At 36.2% G+C, this 11,766-nt stretch overlaps 2 protein-coding genes across 2 annotated transcripts; one reads left to right on the top strand and one right to left on the bottom strand.

Moving 5' to 3' along the window:
- Nucleotides 1-1,736: 1,736 nt before the first annotated feature.
- LOC120072810 (Tetratricopeptide repeat (TPR)-like superfamily protein) lies at nt 1,737-8,352 on the top strand. Its single transcript, XM_039025323.2, has 12 exons — nt 1,737-2,421; nt 2,822-2,909; nt 3,667-3,871; nt 4,250-4,357; nt 4,541-4,705; nt 4,809-5,396; nt 5,858-5,923; nt 6,056-6,136; nt 6,828-6,925; nt 7,280-7,490; nt 7,605-7,665; nt 7,834-8,352. Exons 1-12 carry the CDS (start codon nt 1,854-1,856, stop codon nt 8,145-8,147), a joined length of 2,553 nt encoding a protein of 850 aa, XP_038881251.2. The 5' UTR covers nt 1,737-1,853; the 3' UTR covers nt 8,148-8,352.
- An 870-nt stretch (nt 8,353-9,222) lies between these two features.
- Nucleotides 9,223-10,997, bottom strand: RHL2 (Spo11/DNA topoisomerase VI, subunit A protein). The gene has a single exon (XM_039025324.2). The coding sequence runs from the start codon at nt 10,650-10,652 to the stop codon at nt 9,390-9,392; it is 1,263 nt and encodes a 420-aa protein (XP_038881252.1). The 5' UTR covers nt 10,653-10,997; the 3' UTR covers nt 9,223-9,389.
- Between the last annotated feature and the right edge of the window lie 769 nt (nt 10,998-11,766).

Below are 11,766 nucleotides of genomic sequence, written 5' to 3'. Positions count from 1 at the left end.
ACCAGAGCAACATCAAGAAGAACCTGAGCAATCTCAAGTTCGAAGTCGACGACGACAACCAGCTCGAAATCGACGACGTCCGCCTTGTGGGACACATTGATTTTTGTAATTATTTTTATATAAATGAGATATTTAATTTACATTTTTTTATTTTTTTTAATTTATTCTTTTTAGAGTTTAAATAAAATAATAAAATATTTTTAGAAATTATTTTTATAAAATAAAAAATTAAAAAAAAATTAGAAAGAAGAAGGTGGAATGTGTAGTAATTAAAAAGGAAAAAAAAGGAAAATTTGTACGGTATTCTCGCTCTCTATCAAAATCTCGCTATTTCGCTCTTGCTCTCGCTCTCGCTCACGCTCACGCTCTCTCAAACTCTCGCTCTCTCAAAATCTCACTCTCTCTCATAATCTTGCTATCGAATTTGATTGGGAAGTTCAGTGGCAAAAAGAAGAGATTCATTAGCTTGTTATTTAGTCAGACTTGGTGAGATGACAGAATCCATAAAAATTATTCAACAAGCTTTGGAAGGAATTCCAAGGGGAACTTATGAAAATTTAGAAATACGATCGTTTGATAGAGGAAGGTCTCTGGAATGATAATTAAACAGACTCAATAATAATATTAGGAAGGGTAAGGTCGAGGGTTCAAAGTTCGACGTATAAGTGAAAGGAAGGTCGAGGGTTCAAAATTCGACCTATGTAGGTCGAATTTTCAACTCTCGTCTTATTTATAAAAAAAAAAAAACAATATTTTTACAAATAATTTGAAAACAACAATATTTTCCTAAATAGTTTCTAAAATGACAATATTTTTTTAATTTTCCCTAAAATAACCATAAAAACAGTTTTAAAACACAGGTTTTTGTTTTAATAATTGAGCTAATAATACAAATGTTTGCATTGGAAATATGAAAATAGTGATTAAAAGTTTGAGAAAATATGTAAAATTTTTAAAGATCAAATAGTTAAACAAGGCAAAAAGAGTTATAGTTACATTAATTATGTCTAAGTTTCATCCATCGTTTTGATATTTTATTAAAAGAACCCTTTGATATTTTGAACACAAAATCAAGACTTGTGCAAACGTGATGTCATATTTCAAATGACATTGTTTTACATAAAAAAAAACCCTAAAATGGAATAACATTTTAAAATTGTTCAAAATATGAACAAAATAATTTGTTTAGTACAACCATTATGAAAATGATAATTAAATCTATTACTATAACAGAAGGAAGGGAATACATATGTTCATTTAAATCTTATATTTTTATTAAATTATAATCTAAAAAGTTTAAACTAATGTATAAAATTAAATTTAAAATTATATTATCTAACAACATTTTGATAATATATGAGATAGAGAAGTCGAATATATCTTCTCGACGATCATACAAATTTTGTGCTGTCAAATTAAGTTCATATTTTTTTAGTACAATTGGAAAGTAAATAAATTTAAACCACGAAACTCGTGGTTTCTAACATACTCAGAAGTCAATTGAACTATGTTCCAAATAAATTCATATTCATAGATGAGATAAGAATGGAAAGATAAATAAATATATATATATATATATATATATGATATTTTCGTTAAAAAAAATTGATATTTAAGCTATCAGTATAAAATATCTAAAGAAGAAGCAACAAAACGGCAGCGTATTGCTTTTGGTACCGTACTACCAAACAAGCAAACAAAGCGCTGCCTTTCAAAACCAATCCATTTCTCGAAATAATAATTTATTCCCACAAAAAAGGAAAAGAGAGAGAAAAAAATCAATGGGAAAAAAAATATATAAAATGAAATGAACTGAAAAGTTCAGAACTTCGCTCGTTAACCGTTGGCCAAGAATGCGAGTCTTCCTCATCCTCAGCTCCTCCTCCTCCTCCGCCTCCATTGCCGGACCTCGCCGCCACTGCCATAGCCACTCCAAAGCCCCCAAATCGTCTCTCTCCAACCTATCCCCCACCGGAACGCATTTGCCGCTCTCTTCACTCCCCTCCACTCGCCATTCCCATCCCCCTCTCCTGTCCTCCGTTCAATTGGACATTGCCGGCGCCTCATCCGGCGGAAGAATTCCTCTCCAACACTATGCCGGTGTCGCATCGAAGCTCGCCGAGCGCGGGAAGCTTGAGGATTTTGCAATCGTGGTGGAGAGTGTTGTCGTCGCTGGTGTTGAGCCCTCGCAGTTCGCTGCGGTGTTGGCTGTTGAGCTTATAGCCAAGGGGATATCGCGGTGTCTTAGAGAGGGAAAGCTATGGAGTGTCTTGCAGGTCTTGAGAAAGGTCAAGGAGCTTGGGATTTCTGCTTTGGGGCTTTGTGATGAGTCTGCCGTAGAATCGCTGAGGAGAGATTGTCACCGTATTGCCAAGTCTGGAGAATTAGAAGAGCTTGTCGAGTTCATGGAGGCTCTTGCTGGTAACTAACAGAAATTTTTTTGTGCTTATATTCTTTTAAGTTTGCGGGAGGGAATATATTGAAATGTAGCAGAGTAGACATTGACACACTGATGGTAAAGAATAGACTTAAAGAATTCAGATGATTGGAGTTAATAATTCTAAGAGGATTTCTTTTCTTTTCTTTTTTTTTTGTTCTTTTTTTTTTCAAGGAATTTTCATGTTTGTTCCTTGTGAAATTTTGATGTTTTATGAGTTGTAGGATTTAAATTTTAGTGTTAAAGCTTAGTACACATGAAATATGAACTCGTTTACTAGGATATGGGAATTGATCATTTATAAACAACCTGCTTTTATCAATGTTCATGATTGGACTTCAAATACGAAATTCGCATTGTTTGATAACTAGCTACCTTTTTCAGGTTTTGGTTTCTCAATCAAAGAAATGATGAAGCCGTCTGAAGTAATTAAACTGTGTGTTGATTATCGTAATCCGAAAATGGCAATTAGGTAAACCCTTCATCTTTGTCTACCAATGAAGTTTCAAAGGGTTAAAATTCAGCAAAGTCTATTATAAAAAGTGTGACCAAAGTCTTACATTAGATGTGTGGAGGGTCGTTGTCTAGAATAACTATTAGTAAAGTCGTGTCCTTGACTTAGCCATCTTTGTGCCAATAATAAAGGTAGTAAACTCTAACATCATAGTCATAGTGGTCCGTGGTTTACTCTATCAGATAGGTCGTGTGCTTCAGAATTGAAGAGTTGGCTTGAATAAGAGCAAACTCTCATCAATGCAAGAGAGGTGAACGAATGGATCACTATTTGAGAGGAAGCTATGGGATCCTATGTTCAAGGGAAGAATTATTGGGAGTCCAACCAAAGGCCCATATTAGATAGGAAAGGGAAAGACCATGGGTGAAACCAGAAGCAAATTCAAAACCATGAGGACTTATGCCCAAGGTAGATAAAATCATACCATTGTAGAGATGTGTGGAGGATTGTTGTCCCTAGCATATATAATATATATTTGGGTCTGCTTTAACTGAAAGGACTTTACTGGAAGCGTGGAGGGCGAGGAATCATTGCAGAAGTTAATGTTCATAGTAATTTGGTTTTTAGTTGAGGAACCATTACAGGAATTAACGTTTATAGTCATTCAGTTTTTAGTTGACTTGTAGTTTTCTTCCTTGTATTTGGAATCCTGAGCAGTAATCGGTGTTTATACTTTATCTGTGAACCACTAATTGTTGTTCATGAATTTATACAGGTATTCTAGCATTTTACCACATGCAGATATATTGTTCTGTACAACTATAAGTGAATTTGGAAAGAAAAGGGACTTGAAATCTGCTTACATAGCATATACAGAATCCAAGGCTAATATGAATGGTCCTAATATGTATATCTACCGCACAATAATTGATGTGTGTGGTCTCTGTGGCGACTACAAGAAATCGAGGAACATCTATCAGGTATTGTTCTAACTGCAACACAAAGATCATCCTTAATGTTTATTATGTAAGTTCCATTTATCCTTCTACTATCGTATGCTATATATATATGTATTTAGAAATGTTGGTTGTTGTTTATATCAGCATTTGAGTTGTAGTTTAGAAAGTAAATAAGTATTGTTGACGATCAGTTTTAACATCCTTAGTGTGTGTGCTACAAAGACTCATAAATTACAGATTTCAGCAAAATGCGGTATCAAATGTATTTATTAGATGAGTAGCTGCTTTAAGTTCAGCAGGTTAAAAAGTATTACTTTCTTTGTAATTCTGTAAGCGCTGATACTACAAGAGATACAGTCACACAGAGATTGAGGCTTTCTATTTATCAATTTTCTGCAGGACTTGGTCAACCAAAATGTCACCCCAAATATATTCGTTTTCAACAGTCTCATGAATGTAAATGCCCATGATTTGAACTACACATTTCAACTATACAAAAATATGCAGGTAATCCCTCTCTCGTTCCCCTCACACACACCAACAATTGAACAAAATAAAAGATCGAAGACACGGGGTTCCTTCATTGTTACTCAACATGTTCAATGCATATACCTGTTTAATCATGCGTATGGAAGATTGAAGATACACAGTTCATTGACAATTATCTAATATCAGAATTCATAAATTCAGAATCTCGGTGTACCAGCTGATATGGCCTCATATAATATCCTTCTCAAGGCCTGTTGTCTAGCAGGAAGAGTTGATTTGGCTCAGGACATTTACAGGGAAGTAAAGCATTTAGAAACAACAGGTGTGTTGAAGTTGGATGTCTTCACCTACAGCACAATTGTAAAGGTGCCAGATATACTCCGCACATAAATTTCATGGCTAAAGAATCTATTGGTGAGATACTATGGTACAGTATCCTCATACCTGAGTATTTATTATTACTTTTCAGGTTTTCGCAGATGCGAAATTGTGGAAAATGGCACTTAGAGTCAAAGAAGACATGCAATCAGCTGGAGTATCCCCAAATATGGTGACCTGGTCTTCATTGATAAGTTCATGTGCTAATTCGGGTCTTGTTGTGCTGGCTATCCAATTGTTCGAAGAGATGGTTTCAACAGGATGTGAACCTAATACACAGTGTTGTAATATCCTTTTACATGCTTGTGTCGAAGCTCGCCAGTTCGATAGAGCTTTTCGTTTATTTCGCTCCTGGAGGGAAAAGGAACTCTGGGATGATATAGAAAGAAAAAGCAGCACCAATGACAATTTGAATGCAGATTCAACATCTCAACTGTGTACTACAAATATGCCTAATGCTCCATCTCATGTACATCAAATCAGCTTTGTAGGGAATTTTGCTTTCAAACCTACAATTACAACATATAATATTCTAATGAAAGCTTGTGGTACTGATTACTACCATGCTAAAGCTTTGATGGAGGAGATGAGAAGTGTTGGTCTTACGCCCAATCACATTAGCTGGTCAATTTTGATTGACATATGTGGAGGATCTCATGACGTGGAAAACGCTGTACAGGTGAAAAATGCAGTTCTTTTTCTTGAATAAGTTGTTTTCCTTTTAGCATTGCCATTGTTGTTGGTTCAATATACTTTCCATTGTTGAAATTTCGTTGCCATTACATGTCTCTACCCATCAGCTGTTCTCCCAGTGGCCAAAAACTTTCTTTCCGAAGATGGCCGGGGAAGGAAAAAAAGGGAAGGGGGATTCTAATTCTAGACTGGTGTCTATGGTTTCTCCCTTCATTCTTAGACGATATTTAACTTTTTATTTGATAATCTAGCTTCTTTTCAATGCACTTTCTGCTTACGAACTTAGTTGCCAAAAATGTTCATATTCATGGGGAAAGTATATGCTCTCTAGCCTTCCCTTTGTAATTCGGTGAAAAGACGAAAGCTTTTACTTTTGACTGCCATAATAATCAATCCCCTTGTTTGACAATAGTATAATTTCACTTGCAATCTTTATTTTCAGTGCAGATCTTGACAACCATGCGAATGGCTGGAGTCGATCCTGATGTTGTTGCATACACGACGGCTATCAAGGTCTCAATCTCTCTGGCCATACTCTTTTTTAGGTCTAACTATCATCATTAGACATAATAGTGGCGGTTTACACATAAGCATATTTTAGTTGCCTATTTTCTTTAAACACCCTTGTCTTTGGCAATGATATAGGTTTGCGTTGAAGGTAAAAACTGGAAGCTGGCATTTTCATTATTTGAAGAAATGAAAAGATTTGAGATACAGCCAAATTTAGTAAGTATTCATGCTTCCTTTGGTATTATGTTATATAATACACCAAATAATGTAAACTGTGAATGCATGCTTTATTGGAACTTAATGTGGGGAGGGCTCTGATGAGCCAGAACTCAAACTTATGTATCAAAGTGATAGTAAGAGAAAGTAGTTTGCAAGCAATCCTGAAAAGGGAACACGGCTAGGAGGTTGGGGAGACGAGGTAAAATATGGAAGTTTGGTGGACAATAAACTATAAGTGAGCACGCTAAATAGGAAAGTGAGAGATAATCTTGGTGTAAGAGAGATCAAGGGGGAAGCTAGTAAGATATCCTTTTAGTAAGAACACGTTTGGCTACTTGCTTCTTTCATTTAAGAAGCTAGTAATCAAATATCTCCTTAAGAGGCTATGTACTTTTTCCTTGTTTAGGGTAATTTAGAGCAACTCAGCTCTACCATAGTTCAGACTCAAATATCATGTCATATGGATTTGATACAATTTATGTAACATGAAGTGTGGACAGGCAAAATAATTTCTCTTTTTGCCTATTGATATGTATGTAATGTAAGAGTTACACATCGTCTGTTTGCTCCACTTTCCTCCACTTTCCTCCACTAGCAGCTTAAAATAAGTATAACGGACCAATCACTCAAATAAGAGGAAAAAGGAAATGAGAGGCGTCAATGATCAATGGTAGCATTCTTTTTGCAGGTGACCTATAGTACACTTCTGAGAGCTCGCAGTACTTATGGTTCATTACACGAAGTACAACAATGCCTTGCTATATATCAGGACATGAGGAAATCAGGGTAACGTTTATATAATTCATAGATATCATTCTCCTTTTCTGTAGTGGAATCATGTTGAAATCCAGTTACCATTGCTGATTTTTAGTCTCTTATTCATGTTGATTGGTATTGAATCTGCTCTCAATGAGTAAAATAAAGCAATCTTTCACAATTTTCTCTGGCATTCCCTCAGAATGCTCAACCAAAGATAGATTTCCTTTTGCTCCTTTGTTAAGGATTATAAACTCTAGTTTATTACCGGATTGGGAATGGTTTTTTGCACCATTCTTCTAGCTTGGCATGCCTTTTTGCAACGCCCAGATCCCCTTATTTTTTTTGGTTTGATGGAAATTATGTCTGACCGAAATATTTCAGGTTCAAATCCAATGATCATTATCTCAAGGAGTTGATTGCAGAGTGGTGTGAAGGAGTTATACAGAATAACAATCGGCAGCAAGTTGAGATAACTCCCTGCAACAGAATTGACATTGGGAAACCACGATGTTTGATTCTTGAAAAGGTTGCCGACCATCTGCAAAAGAGCTTTACCGAAAGCCTTACGATTGACCTTCAGGAGCTCACAAAGGTCCGCATAAATAGCATGAACTGGTTCTACATTCTTCTTCGCAAAGTAATATTTGATATTTGCAATTTTGAGAACCTACCTGTATGAGACTAAGCATTTACTGCATTTCATCAGGTTGAAGCTCGAATAGTTGTTCTTGCGGTTTTGCGAATGATCAAGGAGAATTATGCATTAGGTATGGACATATTCCTGAGAAAATATATCTACTACTATAGTTGGGCAGTATCATTTATCAATTTCCAGGCCAGGCTTTGTTTTTATGAATTTAAGGTATTAGTACTTATGGAAACCTAGCTGCATCTATTACTCTTTAGGAATACTTACATTTTTATATTGGCTGCAGGAGAATCAGTTAAAGATGATATATTCATCATCTTAGAAGTGAGTAAAGTTGAAACAGATTTAGTTCAACAGAACTTTGAGGTGAGAGATGCAATAACCAAACTCTTGCAAGACGAATTAGGGCTCGAGGTTCTTCCTGTAGGATCTACGATTGCTCTTGATAAAGTGTCAAATTCTGAAAGCCCTAACATGTCGCATACAAAACTGAGAGGAATTATTGGAAGGAACAAGTACTCCACTAGGAGACCAGCAGATGTACAGAGACTAAAAGTCACCAAGAAATCACTGCAAGATTGGCTGCAAAGAAATAGGTAATAGTAGAAGTTCGGAGTTCAATGCTCGCAGAATGATTTTTTGTTAAAGATATAATGATTAATCATGATAATCTATATCTTGTAATTACTTTTCTTTTTTCTTTCTGTAAAGCAGTATAAGTAATGTTACTGTATGATCTGTTGTAAACTCCAAATGAAAATCTTTACCATCATTCATTAATAAAAGTATACACACTTTTGTTCAATTACTATTTTTTCTTTTCATGAATAACATACTTCCATTGAGAAAAAAAAATGAAGAATTCAAGGGCATACAAGAAAGAAGAGCCCCAAAAGAGAGCAACCTACAAAAATGACCTCCAATCTAACAATGGCATATAATTACAAAAGGAAAAGTTTAGTCACACCCCCACAGAGACATGTTCAATTACTAGAGAATAGTACCGGTTTAGACATCCCACCCTCAACTAATAAGAAATTCAAATTTCAGCCATGTGTTAGAACTCAAAAAAATACCCAAACTTGTTTCAGTTATTAGTTCTTACTTTGAAAAAGTCCTTTTCTTCCCGATAGAATCATGATAAAATGAAATGTTTTTTTTTCTTTTTGAAAATATTTGTTCTTTCGTTCTTATTTTGAATAAGTTACAACCACAATAACATGTGGTTCATTGATTCAAAAGTTGAAGAGACCAAGACTGAATATCAAAATTCAAAAGAAAATTACTGTTGTATCACTTGATAAGTTTTATTTTTAAATGAGAGCCCAACTTTCTATATGCAGAATGAAACAACTTAATACAAAACCTCACCAATAGAAGGGTCAGTGCGAAAGAGTAAGAAAATAAAACCAAAAACAAGAATTAGTTCATATTCCTCCAAAACTGCATATTCCTACTTAGACAAAATTCTAGCGTCCGATTAAACAGAAGACTAATCCCAAGAGTTTCAGGTATATATAATCAGCTTAAAAAACTGCATTTTTCTAACCTCTAAAATAATCATACCTCATTGATACCAGGATCTGTGATTTCTATGCTTCTCGAATATTATGGCCCTGCTCTCAAATAACTAAAATAAAAGGACAACAAACATGAAATTGGAAGCAAAAGTATCTATTGTAATCCTTCCTGAAAACATGTATTTCTTTACCTTTGAAAGCTGAATATGGTTCGGTCAGAAATAACATTATCTGATCAAACAATCCAATCATTGCTCAACTTTCATAATGTTGCAACAGAAATTCAACAATTGATTACAATACACACTAACAAGCTCTTAGATCACAGCCAATCCTTCTGCTGCAGCTTCAATGGCAAATAAACCTCTGACAGATACTGAAAACCAAATGAACTCAATGCCTGAATTTCAGCTTTTTGCTTTGTCTTCACCATTAAAGTTAGCTCTTCAACCCAACCAGGATTCTTTTTGACAAAATCTTCCTCTAAAAGATCTTTCCCAGTCTTAATATCCTGCTCTGTCATAGGTAACCTGCACTGCTCAGGTATCTTATATTTATCCAAATCACTTGGCCTAATTCCCAGCCACTTGATATCAGGAGTAGTCAAATTAGCACTGTCATAAGACATATTCTTTGATCCACATCCATAGACAGATAGAATCTTCAACCCATATGGATCACTGTCCACAAGCGCAAGCACTGGAAGCTTCAGCTCCATCTTCATCTTCCTCAAGAACAATCTCGTGGCCACATCTGGCTGTCCCTTAGCCGTCACAATTATACATGGAAAACGATTGTAGAATCTATCCTCAGCTAACCTAATATATGCAGCATCTTTCTCAACTAAGAGTATAAACAATGCATCACTCTGCATATCTCCAACTCTATCAATATTTGGTGGAATCGCTTTTCCTCCCATACCCATTTTAGTGCAATCAATCATATCTCCATTATCACTGAAAATGAGCCTTCCCACAACCACCCCCTTCTCTGCAGCAATCACATTGAGACTCGACCGAGTACAGCCGAGAATGCAAGAAACATCATCAAGCACAGAATCTGACTGAGTCTGATCCTGGAAGAGCTTTACATCCGTGTAGAACAGATCTCGCTTGGTTACATGGATGTTTTTTATGCAAAGTTGGTGAACAAGCTGAAGAATGCGAGTAGTAATGGTGGATTTCCGAACAGTGGAAATATTGGCGTAGGGGCGGAGGGCAGTTTTGTCTTTCAAGACGATGCGATCGAGCTCCGGAACGTATAACTGGTTGGCCGCCGATCGGGAAGGAACGTCGAAGGCAAAACCATTGCCGGAAAGAATGGAACGAGCAATTTTGAGGATCACAGATTCAATTGTGGACTGCACGGACGAAAGAGAGAGATCGGTGACCTCGCGGCAGGAGGAGGAGAGGCCGAGGTCGTCGAGGGTTTTAGATGAAGAGGAAGATGAGGCGGTGGATGAGTCACTGAACTCTTTGAGAATCTGAAGAATGAAGGAATCAGGTTTGAGGCTCTTCTTGAAGGGAAGTTGAGCTTCACCGTCGGGATTCGGTTCAGATCGCCGGCGCTTTCTCTTGTCGGCCATGGAAATGGAGGGAGAGATAAGAGCGACTGAGGCGGTTAGAAGCGGGAAATGAGTATATCTGATCTATTTAGTATCTAGGGTTTCAATTGAATTGAAGAATTGACGGGGAAAAAACCAAAAAACAAAACCCCATCGTTTGATACTTGCATCCTCCAAATATCTTACAACGGTACCATTATTGTAGATCACTATTTGACCCAATTGCGTTTCAACTCTGATTCCCAATATGCCCGAGCCAACATCATTTAACAATTTCCTAACTGAGTCATCCTTAAAATATTTTTCCACATTCCTCTTTAAATGGCAAGTACATAGTCTGTGATATGATGTTGGAAATACAGTATCAACTACATTGGTTATAGACTGGTGTCGATTCGAAACGAAATAGATGTTAGGGCATTCACCAATTGCTATCGTCAGATTTGTCATGGACCACTTCCATGATCGGTCGTTCTCATTATCAACAATTGCATATAACAGTGGATACAATTGGTTATTGTTGTCCATACTAATACCAACCAACATTGTTCCTTTGTACTTACCCATCAAATGAGTACTATCTATAATGGCAATGGAACGACTACTCTTGAAACCCGTTAAACTCGGACCTAATGCCACAAACATATGTTTGAAGTATTGGGCATCTTTAAGCTCAGTCTCAAATACAGTCCCAGGATTTTCAATCTTTAGAGCTTCTTCATAAGAATGCAACAAGGGTATGATTCCTCTAGAGTCCTTCATGGAAGAGCGATAGCGGTTTCTCTTGTACGTCATGTCTAGTCATAACTAATATTGATATCATACTTTTGTCATATATCCTCAATCATATTGTGCGATTTTTCACCACAATCAACTCCGAACTTGTCTTTGATTATCTGACCAACTACGAATGTATTGGCTTGCCTGTGGTCGTAATTCGGAACTTCAATCAAGTATGTGTGTTTTTTCATACACTTTGTGATCTTGAATATATTCACACCCATCCATTTTAACCGCACTAACTGTCTACTTACATATCAGCTAAATACATCGCTCACTATATAATATTTTGTTTGATTTTCTTACCCGCATCTCAAAATATTCTTAATGGCCAACATGGATAGCCTCATTTTCA

The sequence above is a fragment of the Benincasa hispida genome, chromosome 3 (assembly GCF_027475165.1).
Source record: "Benincasa hispida cultivar pf3 chromosome 3, pf3_genome.v1.1, whole genome shotgun sequence".
NCBI classification, from domain to species: domain Eukaryota; kingdom Viridiplantae; phylum Streptophyta; class Magnoliopsida; order Cucurbitales; family Cucurbitaceae; genus Benincasa; species Benincasa hispida.
The sequence above is the reverse complement of the archived record's forward strand: the minus strand, read 5'-3'. Positions and strand labels throughout refer to the sequence as shown.